Source organism: Neoarius graeffei, chromosome 3, assembly GCF_027579695.1.
Source record: "Neoarius graeffei isolate fNeoGra1 chromosome 3, fNeoGra1.pri, whole genome shotgun sequence".
Classification (NCBI taxonomy): domain Eukaryota; kingdom Metazoa; phylum Chordata; class Actinopteri; order Siluriformes; family Ariidae; genus Neoarius; species Neoarius graeffei.
Genome location: NC_083571.1, coordinates 72,136,161 through 72,154,901, shown reverse-complemented (window position 1 = coordinate 72,154,901; position 18,741 = coordinate 72,136,161). Strand labels below are relative to the sequence as shown.

Sequence of the window (18,741 nt, the reverse complement as noted above, 5' to 3'; positions counted from 1 at the left end):
ATAGCTTTTAATTAATTATTGTTTTTGCTATTAAAGGAAAGTGCAGTTTTTCTAATCCATATCTATACTACATATTGATTACCTATAACTTGTAATAGAAAGTTTAACAGCAGCTGCTCGATTTATTAGTTTTTTCAAACATGTGACTATAAGACTTTAAAAAGTTCCAGATTTTGGAGGAATTACAGTAATCAGTACTTCCAGTTACTTTAATTTCCTGAAGGGCTTGTGGTATCCATATGCCACAGAAAATGTATTTCCTGTCTCTGAACAAAGCAATCTGATGCATTTACAGATTCATTTACATACAAACACTTTTATAACAGAATGATTCATGAAAGTCGTCTCTGTTTAAACAGAATTCAATATTTGTTTCAAACAGCTTTAGATTTTTATTCTGAGTGGGGTTAGACTGAACTGAACACACACTCTCTCCCCCCCCTCCCTCTCACACACACACTCTCTCTCTCCCCTCCCACACACACTCTCCCTCTCACACACACTCTCTCTCTCCCTCCTTCTCACACACTTCCTTTCCCCCCCCCCACACACTCTCTCCCCACACACACATACTCGCTCCCCCCCCCCTCCCCACACACACCTCTCCCCCCCCCCCCACACACACACTCTCCCCCTCCCTCTCACACACACCTCTCTCTCCCTCCTTCTCACACACTCTCCCCCTCCCTCTCACACACACTCTCTCTCTCCCTCCTTCTCACACACACCCCCCCCCCACACACACACTCTCTCCCCACACACACACCACTCTCTCCCCCCTCCCTCTCACACACACTCTCTCTCCCCCACACACACACTCCCCCCTCCCTCTCACACACACACTCTCCTCTCCCTCCTTCTCACACACCTCTCCCCCACACACACACACCCCCCACACACACACACCCCTCCCCCCCACACACACACTCACCCCCACACACACACTCACTCTCTCCCCCACACACACACTCTCTCTCCCCCACACACACACTCTCCCCCCCCCCACACACACCTCTCCCCCCCCACACACACTCTCCTCCCCCCACACACCCTCTCCCCCCACTCACCCCCACACACTCCTCTCTCCCCCCAACACACTCTCTCTCTCTCCCCACACACTCTCTCCCCCACACACTCTCTCTCTCTCCCCCACACCTCTCTCTCTCCCCCCCACACACTCCTCCCCCACACACTCTCTCTCTCCCCACACACTCTCTCTCCCCCCACACACTCTCTCTCTCTCCCCACACACCCTCTCTCCCCCCACACACTCTCTCTCTCCCCCCACACACTCTCTCTCTCCCCCCACACACTCTCTCTCCCCCCACACACTCTCTCCCCCCACACACACTCTCTCTCCCACACACACTCTCTCTCCCACACACACTCTCTCTCCCCCACACACTCTCTCTCTCCCCCCACACACCTCTCCCCCCCACACACTCTCTCTCCCCCACACTCTCTCTCTCCCCCACACACTCTCTCTCTCCCCCACACACTCTCTCTCCCCCACACACTCTCTCTCTCCCCTCTCTCCCCCCACACACACTCTCTCTCCCCCCCACACACACTCTCTCTCCCCCCACACACACACTCACTCTCCCCCCACACACTCTCTCTCTCCCCCCCCACACACACTCATTCTCCCCCCACACACTCTCACTCTCCCCCCACACACTCTCTCTCTCCCCCCACACACTCTCTCTCCCCCACACACTCTCTCTCTCCCCCCCACACTCTCTCTCTCCCCCCCACACTCTCTCTCTCCCCCCACACACTCTCTCTCTCGCCCCCACACACTCTCTCTCTCCCCCCACACACTCTCTCTCCCCCACACATTCTGTCTCTCCCTCCCCCCCACACACACTCTCTCTCTCTCCTCCACACACACTCTCTCTCCCCACACACACACTCTTTTTCCCCCACACACTCTCTCTCTCCCCACACACTCTCTCTCCCCCCACACACTCTCTCTCTCCCCCCACACACTCTCTCTCTCCCCACACACACACTCTCTCTCTCCCCCCACACACACTCTCTCTCCCCCCACACACTCTCTCTCTCCCCCACACACTCTCTCTCTCCCCCACACACACACTCTCTCTCCCCCCACACACACACTCTCTCTCTCCCCCCCCACACACTCTCTCTCCCCCCCACACTCTCTCTCTCCCCCCCACACACTCTCTCTCTCCCCCCACACACACTCTCATTCTTTTTAATTTATTGTCCATGGTACGTGTGTGTGTGTATATATATATATATATATATATATATATATATATATATATATATATATATATACAGCGCACACAGCAGAGATAGAGATTAGTTTTGGGGGGGGGAGGCACGCGCCTCTCTCACTCACACACAGAGTGAGTTATAATTGCTTTCAAGTCCTGCGGCTGCTTGTCAGATGGTCACCATGCTGACTCACTGCATCTTCTGATTGATGGCCTCAGGATGACAATAACTCTGCCACAACCACATTTGACCTTTCACCCTCTGCACCATGATATCATTACTGTGTAGGGGTTTATGCTAACTTAATGCTAATGCACTTTCTTTGGTGGCCAGAGTTTTTATAGCTTTCCTTGCCCACACACACGTGATGATGGTGCTGGTTTTCCAGCTCTAATATGAGACTTTAATATAAAGATGGTTCTTCAGTTAATTAATGATATTTTTATTATTGTAACATTAACGTTTCATCAGTGCAGAGGAACAGTGTCTTAACACATTTAACCTTTTTTTTTTTAAATTATTAATTAAATATTTTTCTCCTTATTTAACTAGAGCTTGCTCAAATGAAGTTGACTGGCTGTGGAAAGCATCCTGGCATGGGTCAAATATTCTGTAACACATTAAAAAAAAATCTCGCTATGCTGCTAATGTAAGAGTCTAATTAGTGAAATATAATTTAAGGAAATATTAAGATAATCTTCAAATTGCGCAGTTAAATTTGCAGTTTTTATTAACATCTTATTCTGTTTAACGCTCGGCATAGCAGTTCATCTCATCTCATTATCTCTAGCCGCTTTATCCTGTTCTACAGGGTCACAGGCAAGCTAGAGCCTATCCCAGCTGACTACGGGCGAAAGGCTGGGTACACCCTGGACAAGTCGCCAGGTCATCACAGGGCTGACACATAGACACAGACAACCATTCACACCTACGGTCAATTTAGAGTCGCCAGTTAACCTAACCTGTATGTCTTTGGACTGTGGGGGAAACCAGAGCACCCGGAGGAAACCCACACGGACACAGGGAGAACATGCAAACTCCACACAGAAAGGCCCTCGCCGGCCCCGGGGCTCGAACCCGGACCTTCTTGCTGTGAGGCGACAGCGCTACCCACTACACCACCGTGCCACCCGATACAAGTTATCATGTTTATTTTAAGATTTAAATAAACTTTATCCATAAAATTTGGAGCATCAATAATGTTCACATTATTTGTACTTTAATTAAATATTTTGGTGTGAACTTATGACACTATACTGCCATGTTAGTAACACATTTATTTAACATTAGCTTATTTGTGCTAAAGAAATATTATATAAAACATGTTAATGTATTGGTTTGTCTCACTAATCCCACCTTCAACACAGCTCTGAGTAAACGTACGTGTGTGTGTGTGTGTGTGTGTGTGTGTGTGTGTGTGTGTGTGTGTGTGTGTGTGTGTGTGTGTGTTTTACAGTTTGGTCCGAAGTCTCATGTAGAATGTGCTCGGTTCAGTCTGGATGGTCAGTATCTGATCACTGGATCAGTAGATGGATTTATTGAGGTTTGGGATTTCACCACGGGGAAAATATGCAAGGTGCGTCAAAAACTTCTTAAGTCTTAATTCAACTTCAAACATTTGTTTAAGGACCTCTATCATCCCCCCCCCCCCCCCCCCCCCACACACACACACACTGAAAAAAGAGCTTAATGAAGTTTCAAAAAGTTTATGAGCAGCTTGGCCCTGCCCAGTGACTTTTTTTTTAATTAATTTAAGTTTTGCAATTTATTATTTTTAATATGTTATTCCTTTTTAAGAAGCAGAAACAGGAAATTAAGATTTTAATTAAAATAACATGTAAATTATAGAAATTACAATTGCCTCATAATTTTAGCTTCTCCCATTTTGATATTTGGAAAAAAAATTAAATAAAAACCCAAAGAATATTAAATGGACCCAGTTGAAGCCAAGTTCAGAAAATATGCTGCATTTGGTTTACCTCGGAAGTAGCAAGTCAGAACCACAAATCGCAGAGCCTTCATGTTCAAGCGAGCCAGCTAATGGAGAGTGATGTTTCAGTTTGTCCTCAAACAGTGAATTGTAGAGTCAGTGTTACAGATTTAACAAGTGAATATCTGTGTGTTTATTAATCTAAATACTAGTAGATATGTGTATATATAGTAAAGTACATGTAAAGGAAATATTAAATATTACTAATATACTAGTAAACTATAATAGCCTAAAGGTTAGAGAAGCAGCTTTGGGACCAAAAGGTCACCAGTTTGATTCCCTGGACCAGCAGGAATGGCTGAAGTGGCCTTGAAGGATATGGGACATGAAACATAAAAGCACGCTATATCAGTTTCTTTCCATTAAAAATATGAATTAATTGCATCAACAAATACAAAATCATCTATTAAATTCAGCAAAATCGTTATATTCGTGATGATTATATGGCATTTCTGCTTGACTTCCGATATGCATTTTTTGCAACCGGAAGAGCCGCTGTCACGTGATCATACGTCATAAAAACTTTCGGGCACAGCACAAGCGGGTAGATGAATGGAGAAGTGGATGACAAGAAAATTGTTTTTATAGTCTTTAAAGTACATTGGACATCATGGTGTATTGTGCTGCTTATGGTTGCAATAATTCCAATGGGAAATGCCCTGGAGTAAGTTTTTTTGCATTCCCCAAGGACCCGAAGCTGAGGAAAGTGTGGGCTCACCTGCGCATGCGCAGTAGGCTTCGCACATGCGCAGTAGGCTTGGTAGGACAACTTTACAGAACACCTGTTGAAAAAAACTTTGCACCTACTGTTTCCCACAAACTGTATTCGGACCATTTCACTGAGGATTCTTTCAACATTAATACTCAGGTACTGAGCGATATTAATTCATGAAACATGAAACAGGAAGCATAAGGATGAGAAAAAAAAAACAGTTCAAATCGGGAAGCCGCGCACACCTGCGCCAGGCTGCACAAATGCGCGCAGCTTCCCGACCCAAACCGCCTCTCTCTCATCCTTACACTTCATGCCTCATGCTCCATGAACCAACATCGCTATTTTTTTTTTAAAATCGGATCTGCGCGATTCAGCCGTGAAAAAGGCGGCATCCGCCGAAAGGCGCGCTGTTTGCATCCCTGCACGGAGGCCAGGGGACAGGGCAGGAATATTTTTGTTGATATGAGTGATCCGATGCGATTTCGCGACCCCCCTGTTGAAGACCTCTGCGCTAAGCGACTGAAAGCCGAGGTAAGGATTAGCATTATAATTTTGGGTGTATCAATTATTGATTATCATAATTCTGACTCGTTTCGCCATTTTGAATGTTTTCATCTCGGACTCTGGAAGCATTGTATCTCAATCAATCTCGAAAAATATCAGCAAAAAAAAAACTAGCTTGCAACGGACTTTAGCTAGATCTATGATGAACTTTCAGTGTATGATACAAAAATAATACTTCTTTCAACAGATCATTAGCCTTTGAGCAGAATTGTTTTTAACTTACCAGGAAGTGTTATCGAGCCGACCGCTTTCAGTTTCATGGGGATTGAATGAACTCTCACTCTCAGAATCATCTGACCCGTCAGAGTAACAAGATCTATGTTCATGTGAATTTCCAGCTATCGGTTCGAATTGATAGGGTCTAACTTCACATCTCTGTGAAACATCGGGAATATCACTGTCGATGGTGTCCATTTCGGTAACCTGTTTACATTAGATTCCCAAGCGCTGGCTCCTTGGAAAGTTTTTGTGACGTCACGGGTCACGTGACCACCTAGCTCATTAACGAATCCTTGTTTTACGCTGATGTATAGAAAAACTTGAATAATGTGATGATTTTCACATTTTTGACGCCCTGCAGTGATTTAGATGGCATTTCTTATGTCCTTTATACATAATTATGCCCAGGTAAAAATCCATGTCCCATATCCTTTGAGCAAAGCACCTAACCCCCAACTGCTCCCCAGGCTGCTCTGGGTGTGTTGTATGTCACTCTGGATAAGAGTATCTGCTAAATACCTGTGATGTAATGCTGTGTTTACGCTTGATGTTGTGAGTGACTGTGCTGATTTGATGTTATCCACTGAACTTGGGCTTGAGGAGACCATCCTAAGTTTCTGAGCAGGAATCCTGACTTCAAGTGCTTTCTTTGGTTTGGTTTAGGTCAGTTGAATGCAGCAACATTAGTAACTCACTTCAAAGTGTAAAAAAGAGTCAACTTATTGGAGAGAAAAAAAAAAGGATGGGTGTGTGTGTGTGTGTGTGTGTGTGTGTGTGTGCATGCGTGCTGTTTGGTGTTAAAATTCTGTGTCCTTCTGAAATCAGTCTATAAAATGTCCCTTTTAAAAAATATATATATAACACTTTGAAATTTAGTATTCGGTACTTTTCTCTCTCTGGAGTGAACACAACCATGGCTGAACCTCTGAGGTGTGGAATGTGGGTCATCCCCAGCCTTGCTGACGTCTGTCCTCCGCTTATTCATGCTCTAATGGCCAAAAATAACGCTGACTGACTTCTTGCTTTTACAGTAGAAATCACTGTGGTGTGTTTACAACCATTACGCTTTGACACCACAGCTTAGGAGTAAACACTGCTCACATAAAAAATAAAAACCTGTGTAGAAATGACATTGTTTAAATGTTTAATTTTTAGTATAATTTGGACAACAATGGAATTGGAAATTTGCAATTGTTGAACTTGCTGAACAAAAAGAAACAGCGTTTGATTTGAATTTGATTTCAGTTTATTAATATTGTGTGTTGACAGTAACAGGGCTCTCTCATATTTATCGACTTGCAGTTAAATATGGGTTTTGTTTTTGAGTGTTTGTATGCCAACATGCTAACAACTAGCATGCTAACATGTTAAAAGCTAGCATGTTAACATGTTAATGCTAACATGCTAATAGATAACATGCTAACAGCTAGTATTCTAACATGCTAATGATTAACATGCTATTTGTTAAAATTCTAACACTTTAAGGCTAATATGCTGACAGCTATCATGCTAACAGGCTAACATGCTAATGGCTAGTATGTTAACTTTTAGCATGCTAACACGCTGAGGGTGACATGCTAACACCTAACATGCTAACAGTTAGCATGCTAACATGCTCAGGCGAACTCGCTAACAGCAAACATGTGAACTCTGCATGCTACCATGCTAATCCTAATATGTTAACAGCTCTCATGATAACATGCTAATGGTGAACATGCTAACAACTCGCGAGCTAACAGCAGACATGATATTGTAATGTGTAACATGATAACAGCTAGCATGGTAACACGTGAATGCTTATATGCTAATTGCTATCGTGTGTGCGTGTAAGTATTCCTAATAAAGTGGCCATTGAGTTGACGTTGATTTGCTGTCAAAGTCTCAAATGAGCAGATCCTTGCCAAATGCATCATCACCTATGGGGGAAGGGAGGAATGACTCAGTCAAGCTTCCACTGATTAGCGGCAAAATGGAGAAAAAATGGACGGATGAAAGGCAAGACTAAGACAAGTGCGGGTCAGAACCGATATCATGTGTGTGATGGTGATTTGGCCTGAGGTGCCGTATGAAGTTTGGTGGATGTGTGGTGAAGTGTTACTGAGCAAAACTCCATTCATTTGAATGGGGCCAAAAATCAATGGAAGCCTATGGAGGTAAAAAGAGATGCGTGAAAACCAAGGAAAAGACGAGTACAGGTCTCAGATGAGGGGATGGATCTGTGCGGGGACTTGGCCTGAGGCATCAAGTGAAGTTTCTTAAAGTTTGGTCACTTGGTTAAAAAAATTGATGGAGAGTGAAAGTTTTTCTCCTGAAACACCATTCATTTTCAATGGGGCCAAAAATCAATCCAAACCTATGGAGGAAAAAGGGATGAGCAAAAAGAAAGGAAAAATATGAGTGTGGGTCAGAACCAATTGCATGTATGTGTCGGGGGAGTTGGCCTGAAGTATCACATGAGGTTTGGTGCATCTGCGATGGAGCGTGTCCGAGTAGGACAATTCGATTCATGAGCCCTATTTATTGTCTATGGGAAAAAAACAAAAGAAAAATGACAAGAACAAGAGAACGGGTGCGTTGATCCAAAAGCTGTATACAAGCACACTACACCACTTCGGGCCAGACGTCTCAGAGTTGGAACGGTGTCTCTATCTCGAATGCCCTAGGAGGATTAGTGGATCCAAAAAACGTGTCAGAATAAGGCAGAATAAGTAAACTTAAGAACAATAGTGTGCTTGCCAAAGGCAAGCACACTAATAAAAAATTGTATGTAATGGATATTAATGAAGATTTAATGATTATTAATTAGCAAGTCATGGATATTGAATATTAATGAGAATATAATTGGGGTGTGTGTGTGTGTGTGTGTGTGTGTAGGATTTAAAGTACCAAGCTCAGGATAATTTCATGATGATGGATGAGGCGGTGCTCTGCCTGGCGGTGAGTCACGACAGTGAGATGGTAGTGTCTGGGGCTCAGGACGGAAGAATACAGGTACTCCACAACAGTCTACAATGTGATCTCAACCTTGATGTCCAGCTTGACTTCCACCTCCATCACCATCTCAACCACCAATATCAACTCCACTTTCATCTCAACCCCAAATTCAGTATTTATTAGAGATGGCAATAACATACTTTCATGTAAAAGTGCCTTCAAAGCAGTTCCTGACCCCTTACAATCCATGCTATTATTATTATTATTATTATTATTATTATTATTATTATTATTATTATTATTTTAAGTAGTCTGTGCTGGGAAATCTTGTTCTGGTTCTTCTCTGCTAAAAACTGCAAAATTTAGAAACACCAAATTTGGCAGAAATGTACATTTACATCCCGCCTCCAAGTTAATTAATCCTTAATTGTTTTAACATGGATAATTAGGGATTGTAAAATTATTTTCAATATAGTGCTTGGTTCTACTGTTTATTGAGTCTGGTTTATTCTTCATTAAAGATGTACAGTACTGTATATCTCACTCTGGATGATGGTGTGTGTTTGTTAGCTGTGTGTTATATTGTGGAAATAAATGTTTCACCTTTCTCCAGCTGTGGAGGATTCGTAATGGTCAGTGTCTACGCAAATTTGAACGTGCCCACGGTAAAGCCGTCACCTGCCTCTGCTTCAGCAGAGACAACAGTCAGCTCCTCAGCGGGTCCTTCGACCAGATCATCAGGTTTATACACGCACACACTATATATTTCACTTCTCTTATTCGTTTGGCTAAGTTTATTTCTTCCTGGGAAATTCTACTAAGTTTAAATTGTGACTGTGAGATCCAGATTGTCATTTTAGGTTAATTCGTTTCTCATAATGGTCTGCTTTTCTTTTGCTGCTCTCTGGTGTGTGTGTGTGTGTGTGTGTGTGTGTGTGTGTGTGTGTGTGTGAGAGTTCTAATGGTGTTTGTCAGGTTGTGGTTTTTGAAGAAAATATTGTACTTCATCTCAGATATTGGTGATGCATGTAGAACTGTCCATGTAAAACTACAACCCAAATCAGAAAAAGTTGGTACGGTATGGAAAATGCAAATAAAGAATGCAGTGATTTTCTAAGTTTACTTTGACTTGTATGTCATTGCAGACAGAATGAACCCAAGATATTTCCTGCTTTGTTGGTCAACTTCATGTCATTTGTTAACATGCATCCATTCCTGTGTTTTAGACCTGCAACACATTCCAAAAAAAGTTGGGATGGGTCAATTTAGGGCTAATAATGAGGTAAAACAATTAAATAATGATGTAATTTGAAACTGGTGATGTCAACAGGTGACTGTAATCATGATTTGGTACAAAATCAGTATCCAGGAAGGGCCTAATCATTGAGGAGCAAAGATGGGTGGAGGATCTCCAGTTTATCAACAAATGCATGAGAGAATAATTGAAATGTTTTTAAACAATGTTCCTCAAAGAAGGATATGAAGGGATTTGGATATTTCACCCTCTATAGTACATAATATCATTAAATGATTCAAGCAATCTGGAGGAATTTCAGTGTGTAAAGGACAAGGGCTCAAGCCTAATCTGAACACCTGTGATCTCCGATCCCTCAGACGGCACTGCATCAAGAACAGTCATTCATCTATAGCTGACAGAACCACATGGGCTCAGGATTACTTTGGAAAAAGTTTGTCAAGCTACAATATGGCATTACATCCACAAACACCAGTTAAAACTTTACTGTGCAAAAAAGAAGTCTTATGTTAACTGTGTCCAAAAGCACTGTTGACTTCTCTGGGCTCAGAGGCATCTGGGATGGACTATCACACAGTGGAAATGTGTATTGTGGTCAGAATAATCAGTATTCCAGGTCTTTTTTGAAAGAAATGGATGCCATGTGCTCCAGACTGTTACCAGCAACAAGTCCAAAAGCCAGGGTGGGTCATGGTATGGGGTTGTGTCAGTGCCCTTGGCAAAGGTAATTTGCACTTCTGTGATGGAGCATTAATGCAGAAAAGTAAACTGAGATTTTGGAGCAACATGTGCTGCCTTCAAGACATCTTTTCCAGGGAGATTTCATCAAGACAATGCAAAACCACATTCTGCACACATTACAAAGGCATGGCTGTGGAAGAAGAGGGTGTGTCCCCTTTGTCCCCAACAGAGAATGTGTGGAGAATTTAGAAATGAAAAATATGACCGTGACGTCCCCGTAGTGTTGCATACCTTAAGACCTGATTGCAGGAAGAATGGGACAAAACAACACCTAAAACACTTCATCACTTGGTGTCTTCAGTCCCTAAACATCTTTTAAGTGTTGTGAGAAGGAATAGAAGCATAGTGGTAAATGCTTTACTGTCCAAAACTTTTCTGATTTGGGGCTGTAGAACTGTGCTTTATTTTGCCAGCCACTGTTTCAGTACCAGAGGTTCTAGCAAAAGTTGTTGTAGATTTTTGGAGGATGTATTATGTTAAAAATGGCAGATTTTGGTTTTCTATACAACCAACTTTATCCACATGAAAGCCTCACTGAATGTGATTAACAGTTCTGGGGAGCTAAACCGAATCTGACAAAATCAATGGGCAGAGTCATATTAAAGCGTTGAAAAAGTTTCTTGACCAATATATAGCTTCAGCAATTAGATCAAAACAAGTTCCGACTGCAGAGGCTGGCGATCATGATGAAGACTGAAACACACACACACCAAGTATCTCCCACTCTCGAGGTCTCTCGCTCACCAACCTGACGTTAGCATTTCTGCAGAATCCGTGCTCGGCTCTTTGTGTGTCTGTGGGTGGGAGGAATTCTGATTTTCCACATGCACTCCAGCAATGGAGGAGGTACAAAGAAAGATTGCATGTTTCTATTCCTATCTTAGGCGAGTGAGATGGGTCTGGTGGATGCAGCTGCTTTGCTGTGTCAGTTTCAAAGCAAGAGAGAAAGAAAAAAGCAGGAAGGAATGATGAGGGCTGTGATTTGGTTCTTACTGACACACAAAAGCTCTGCATTCAGGCTGAATCTAATTTGCATGGCACATGAAGCAATGCATAAATGCCACAATAAGCACTGAAAGCAGATGAATAGGTTTTAATTTTTTGGTGGAGGAGCTGTTTAGGCATCTTGAGTTTTGTAAAGCTAACCACTGTTTAACTCCATTAGACTTCATGGACTGAAATCAGGAAAGATGCTGAAGGAGTTCCAAGGTCATACTTCCTGCATAAACGATGTCATCTTCTCACACAATGGCCAGTTTGCCATTAGTGCCTCAGCAGATGGCACAGTGAAGGTAAATCTGCATTTAATTTGCATACAGATGCTGATTGACGATTACATTCCTCTCTCTGGGGCATTAATACTGATTCACATTTTCTCAGATCTGGAACCTGAACACGACAGAATGCACCATCACTATCAAAACTCCTGACGTTCCAGAAGGATCCGACATCACGGTTAACAATGTTGTCCTGGTGCCCAAGAACCCAGAGCACTTCGTGGTGTGTAACAGGACAAGCACAGTGGTTGTCATGAACATCCAGGGCCAGGTAACTGCCTTTGTTTCGACATGGAGCTCTTTAGACTCCAGGCTTGAGCTGCTGACTCAAATTTAGGCTCAAGATTTGCTGATGACATTTAACTTGACTTGGACTCAAGAGCTTCCAACATTTGTGACTTGACTTGGATTCTGAGCTCTGAACTTCTCAAAAATTGGTTGAATTAGACTTAATTGTTGCTAAATTGGGACTCAGCTTGGACTCCAATGCTGCTGACTTGAGAGCTGCTGATGTCTGCCTCAACTTCGACTTTAGATATTACTACGACACTGGTTTTCTCTGTGTTTTGATCCTAGTTCATCAACTTGTGCTTCCTTTGTAACATGATGAACCATAATTCAGCGCCATTTTGCAACTTCACAGATCTCTCAGTACTAAATTGAAATGTGGTTTAAATGACCGGACAGTTTTGACTCTGTCTTTCAGATCAGTCATCAAAATAAACCATCTCAAAATTCTGTCCAGGGTTATGAAGCTGAATTTAGAGAATTAATAAATTTAGAAAATGCTGTGGTCTAAACTCGAGAGACTGAGGCGATCGTCTCTCCCACACCTTTTCATTGCTTGGTTGCTTGCTGACTCACTCGCCTCTCTTAACCTCCTCCGCCTCCTCAATCTTCCATTCCATCTGCTCTCTTGCTCTCGCTCTTCCTCTCTTCCTCCCTCGCATATTCATTTTTTTTCTCTCTCTCTCTAAGGTACTGAGGAGTTTTAGCTCAGGAGTGAGAGAGGGAGGAGACTTTGTGTGTTGCACGTTGTCTCCTCACGGAGAGTGGATCTACTGCGTGGGAGAGGACTATGTGCTTTACTCGTTCAGCACCATCACTGGAAAGCTGGAGAGAACTCTGACGGTACAGTTTCATCCTCAGGGCATCATTAGGTTCTTATTTCTGATGTAAATGCATCACATCAGGGCTCGTCATGAACTTTGAATGCACTGGGGAACATAATTTATTACTGTGAGGAATTTTTTTTTAAAATTCCTGCTAAATTGGTGTGTGCAAGAACACTCAGCAACCACGGGTGATGTGTTTTACCTCATTATTTCAACACTGTGGACCAAACAGTTCTAGGGACTCATTGAGAGGAACTACCCACTCGGGAGCTCCTCCGCAAGCTACATGCCTTCAAGGGCTATTTTTCTGTTTGCATCCGCACCACCAGTAGGAACGCCAAAATGATGTAAGCTGGCCGATAGTTGCTATAGTGACATCACTAGTTTATTTTGATATGAACGTGTGTGTTGTCCACCAATGTTCTTGTGTTGCTGTGAAAACTGCAAAGTAGCAACATTAGGATTTTTGGTTGCATGTTTCTGTAGTGACAGATCATTCTACTGCGCTGTAGAATGGGGAGAGACCAGGAAGTGTTACGTGTTGACAGTAAATTCTTTATTGTACATTATGAAGAATGAGTCCATGGGGAAGCCATGGCCTAATGGTTAGAGAAGCAGCTTTGGGACCAAAAGGTTGTTGATTCGATTCCCTGGACCAGCAAGAATGGCTGAAGTGTCCTTGAGCAAGGCACCTAACTTGCCCCCCCCCAACTGCCCCCTGCTGTGGGTGTGTCAGGGTCCTGTTGTATGTTGCTCCGTATAAGACTAAGAGCGTCTGCTAAATATCTGTAATGTAATAAATCCATTGTGGAAAATTGTTGATTTGCTTAAAACATGCTTACTGAACATGTTGGTGTGGATTATTATTTATTGTCAAGTTTATTTTTATAGCGCTTTTAACAATAGACATTGTCGCAAAGCAGCTTTACAGAATTTAAATGACTTTAAACATGAGCTAATTTTATCCCTAATCTATCCCCCTATTGTAACTGGTTTTCTTAGTTGATTTCTTAAACATGGACAAACACACTTAAATTAAGATTCTGATATTTCAATTAGACCCGTTAAAATTGTGTTCTGTTTACTCTGTGGCATAAATAAAGCCTGGACTTGACCATCGGTCCAATTGTCCATGTGTTTCTTTTCTTCCTTCAATTTTTTAAATGTTAACATTTAAGCACTGTTGTTTACATGGCTAACTTTTAAAAAAATGTTTTATGTGGATTTTTTAAATGGCAGTTACAGGTGCTGCATTGATGTTAGGAGTTAAAAAAAAGTGCTACATTAAACATCAATACCTTAAATTCCTCCACAGGTGCACGAGAAAGACGTGATTGGCATAACCCACCACCCGCATCAGAACCTGATCGCCACCTACAGTGAGGACGGCCTGCTGAAGCTCTGGAAACCGTGAACGTTGTGCAAACATGCATCAAACGAACTCTAAAGTCATCATTTGTGCTGATCCTGTGGTCCGTCTGTACATCACAATGTTTGGAGTCGTGCGTCAGTTTTCAGGTTTGAAAGTCTGCCATTCCAGAGACGATGAAGATCACTACAAACTTAATCTTCCCTTGTAATATGTCTGAGTAACACTGACTTAATCGTGTCACTGTAACATAAACAATTTGGGAGATTTCTTTCAATGTCATAAGAAAAGTGAAAACACTATCGGTGGTCCATAACGTTTCTAAATTGCATGAAACTCGAGTATAATTGCGACAACTTTCCTGTGAACTGCAGGTACGAAAATCTTCTCCCAAAAGACCGTCTGGTTCGCCAAAGATGGTATTTATACATCTCCATACATTTTAAAATGATCCCTCTGCTGTATCAGCACTGCATGATCGTATCGACATGCTGTTCGTGAAAAGTTCTGTAGTGTTTACTATTTCGCTATCTGCATGCCAGCAGTCAGTCTCTCTCTCTGTGTATATGAAACCCTGATTTAACATGGCCTTTGTGCTCCAACACTGACATCACTGAAACCTTTTTCCGAGATGGTTTCAACCAGCAACAAAAATGTAGCTAATAAAAGGCATTATGCTGCTTCCACACTGCAATTTTTATTTATTTATTTATTTATTTATTTATTTATTTATTTTTTAAAGTTGAATTTGAAAAGTACAGAAAAGCAGTGAGTGGCTTCAAGTGCTTTTTTACCTTCTGACCAATTAGATTGCAAGCTGGGGGCAAGCAAAATAAAATGCATTAGGGAGAGTATCAGTGAACATTAGCCTTGTTTGAGTGAATTTAAAGAAATGGTTTAATTACCAGCGTTGTACTGTAACTGAATGTATAGTGTTCAGTAAACAGTTAAAAAAAATGCAGAACAATTTCGATGTTGTTCTCAGAAACCATGAAGTGTTAGATTCTACAACAAAGTGTTGAATCTTTTATTTCAGTTAAATCTTTTTGCCTTTTCCCCCCCTAAAAGACCTGTTTTTGACTGAAATGTTTCACTGATGTTGACTATATATTCGTGCATCTCAAAAAATTTGAATATCGTGAAAATGTTCATTTTTTTGTAATTTAATTCAAAAAGGTAAACTCATCTCATTATCTGTAGCCGCTTTATCCTGTTCTACAGGGTCGCAGGCAAGCTGGAGCCTATCCCAGCTGACTATGGGCGAAAGGCGGGGTACACCCTGGACAAGTCGCCAGGTCCTCACAGGGCTGACACATAGACACAGACAACCATTCACACTCACACCTACGGTCAATTTAGAGTCACCAGTTAACCTAACCTGCATGTCTTTGGACTGTGGGGGAAACCGGAGCACCCGGAGGAAACCCACGCGGACACGGGGAGAACATGCAAACTCCACACAGAAAGGCTCTCGCCAGCCATGGGGCTTGAACCCGGACCTTCTTGCTGTGAGGCGACAGCGCTAACCACTACACCACCGTGCCGCCCTCAAAAAGGTAAACTTTCATATGTATTCTATATTGCATGTAAAGTGAAATTTAATGTATCTTTTTTAGTTTTATTTTTGATGATTATGGCTTATAGCTGATAAATCAGAAATCCAGTATCTCAAATTATGAGGATTTCATTTTGAGTTTGCGTAAAACAGCATAAATACCATGTATCTCTCAGGCTAGTTTAGTACACACAACCACAATCATGGGGAAGACTGCTGACTTGACAGTTGTCTGATGATCGACACCCTCCGCAAGGAGGGTAAGCCACAGAAGGTCATTGCTGAAAAGGCTGGCTGGAAAAGGTGCGCAAGCAACAGGGATGACTGCAGCCTTGAGAGGATTGTCAAGAAAAGTCAATTCAAGAACTTGGGAGAGCTTCACAAGAAGTGGACTGAGGCCGGTGTCAGTGCATCAAGAGCCACCACACACAGACACCTTCAGAAACGGGCTACAACTGTTGCATTCCTAATATCAACCCCCTCCTGAACCAGAGACAACGTCAGAAGCGTCTTACCTGGGCTAAGGAGAGAAAGAACTGGACTGTTGCTCAGTGGTCCGAAGTCCTCTTTTCAGATGAAAGTAAATTTTGCATTTCATTTGGAAATCAAAGTCCTAGAGTCTGAAGGAAGAGTGGAGAGGCACAGAATCCAAGGTGTTTGAGGTCCAGTGTGAATTTTCTGCAGTCTGTGATGATTTGGGATGACATGTCATCTGCTGGTGTTGGTCCACTGTGTTTTATCAATTCCAAAGTCAACGTAGCTGTCGACCAGGAGATTTTAGAACACTTCATGCTTCCATCTGCTGACAAGCTTTATGGAGATGCTGAATTCCTTTTCCAGCAGGACTTAGCACCTACCCACAGTGCCAAAACTACTACCAAATGGTTTGCGGAACATATTACTGTGCTCGACTGGCCAGCCAACTTGCCTGACCCGAACCCCAGAGAGAATCCATGGTCAACTGTCAAGAGGAAGATGAGAAACAGATGAACTGAAGGCTGTTATCAAAGCAACCTGGACTTCAATAACACCTCAGCAGTGCCACAGGCTGATTGCCTCCATGCCACACCCCATTGATTCATGGTAAAGGAGCTCCAACCAAGTACGGAGTGTGTAAATGAACATACTTTTCAGAAGGTGGACATTTCTGTATTGTAAATCCCTTTTTGACTGATCTTGGGAAATATTCTAATAATCTGAGAGATACTGGATTTCTGATTTTCATGAACTATAAGCCATAATCAAAATTAAAACAAAAAAAGGCTTGAAATATTTCACTTTGTGTAATGAATATGGAATAAATGAAATTTTACCTTTTTTAATTAAATTATGAAAACTTTTTCATGATATTCTGATTTGTTGAGATGCACTAGTACATGTCTAATGTCAGCTCAGTGGAATAAATGATAATTGATTTTATTTAACATTTGAGAACTCAAAACATTCTCCATTTACTGTGAAGGTGCTTGGAAAATCAAGTCGAGAGCACTTGGCAAACTATTACTAATGTGAGATGGGCAAGGCTTCTAGGAGTAAGAGTTCAAAACGGACACGTCTGTCAATTATTCCAGAGTTATATGTTGATTGGCTCATCTGTGGGTTAAACTGGAAGAAAATAAACTCTTGGTGTTTGAGTAATAACTTGTAGCAGTGGACTCTGGAGCGCCAACACAAACTGCATCAACGTTGCATGTAACTGATGTGACGTCCTGTATTAATTCAGTTGGGTTTATCTTGATTTTCTGCCTCCAAGGCTACAGATTAGAAAACCAACTTCATCATCAGAGAGTTGCACTAATCTGCAATAATGAGAATCATAAATCTCATCTAGAGTGTAAGTGAGGCGAGTTCGTTAGCTGATATGAGCTTGGACTGCTAACAGTGTTGTGTTTACAGGGTGATTGTCATGAAGGCTGTACCCCCCCTTTTTCTCTTTTCCTTTCCTGTGTGAAAGCACTGATGGAGAGAAGTTCGATATGACCGCTGAAATGGACACGTGGTTAAATGTTTTCAGGTGTGAAGGATTGGTGTGTTTTAACACTTGACCCACACTTGCATGAAAAGCAACACTGGTTCTGTAACAATGGAACTGTGTGTGTGAGATGTGTGTAAAGTTTACATTATTTATTAAACACTGTCAATGTTCTGGTTTTTGTTCGTGAACAGTGGGTTTAGGTGATTTTACTATGTAAATGCATCAAGTGTTGGTGAACGCAGCAAATTTATTCCTGCTCTCGACGTGAACGACACATTTTTAACTTGTTCTGTCCTTCATTAAGCTCGGTAAGTGTGTTCTCCCCCCCCCCCCCCGATTATTTTTATGGCCTAAACAGGCACCTGCATACTTCTGATGTATGAAATAAAACTCCTTGCATGTTATGCACAACGCTAGTCCTGCTATTATCCAATTATGGTCCATATTTCTAAACAACTATTTTATTCTGCATATTAACTAAAATATTTAGATTTCATTGCCTTGTGATGTCTGTAAAGGTACTAATAAAAAAAAAAAATAGGAAAGGGTGGTTTTGGGCCCAGGGAAAATATAGGTAACAATTAGATGTGTGATAAATTATGATTCAAAATTGATGAAATGAAATAAATGAATTTTATTATAATTGTTAGGCTGAATAATTTTAGTTTTGCAACTGACCACAAGTTTAAGAAATGGCTCTCCTTACAGACTGCCAAAAGCTAAAGGGAACAAGGAAGAAAAAAAAAAAAAGGTCATGGTTTTGTGTTGAAGCTGACCACAGCCTTTGT

The 18,741-nt window shown here is 41.9% G+C and overlaps 1 protein-coding gene across 1 annotated transcript in view; it reads left to right on the top strand.

Annotated features, from left to right (window-relative positions):
- Window positions 1–14,540, top strand: part of smu1b (SMU1 DNA replication regulator and spliceosomal factor b) — a 47,778-nt gene extending 33,238 nt beyond the window's left edge. The window contains exons 7-13 of the mRNA XM_060915694.1: window positions 3,701–3,820; window positions 8,607–8,723; window positions 9,280–9,407; window positions 11,828–11,954; window positions 12,043–12,210; window positions 12,918–13,070; window positions 14,370–14,540. Coding sequence (XP_060771677.1) covers window positions 3,701–3,820; window positions 8,607–8,723; window positions 9,280–9,407; window positions 11,828–11,954; window positions 12,043–12,210; window positions 12,918–13,070; window positions 14,370–14,468 — 912 coding nt within the window. The 3' untranslated portion in view covers window positions 14,469–14,540. The remainder of the gene's footprint in view (window positions 1–3,700; window positions 3,821–8,606; window positions 8,724–9,279; window positions 9,408–11,827; window positions 11,955–12,042; window positions 12,211–12,917; window positions 13,071–14,369) is intronic.
- The last annotated feature ends 4,201 nt before the right edge of the window (window positions 14,541–18,741 follow it).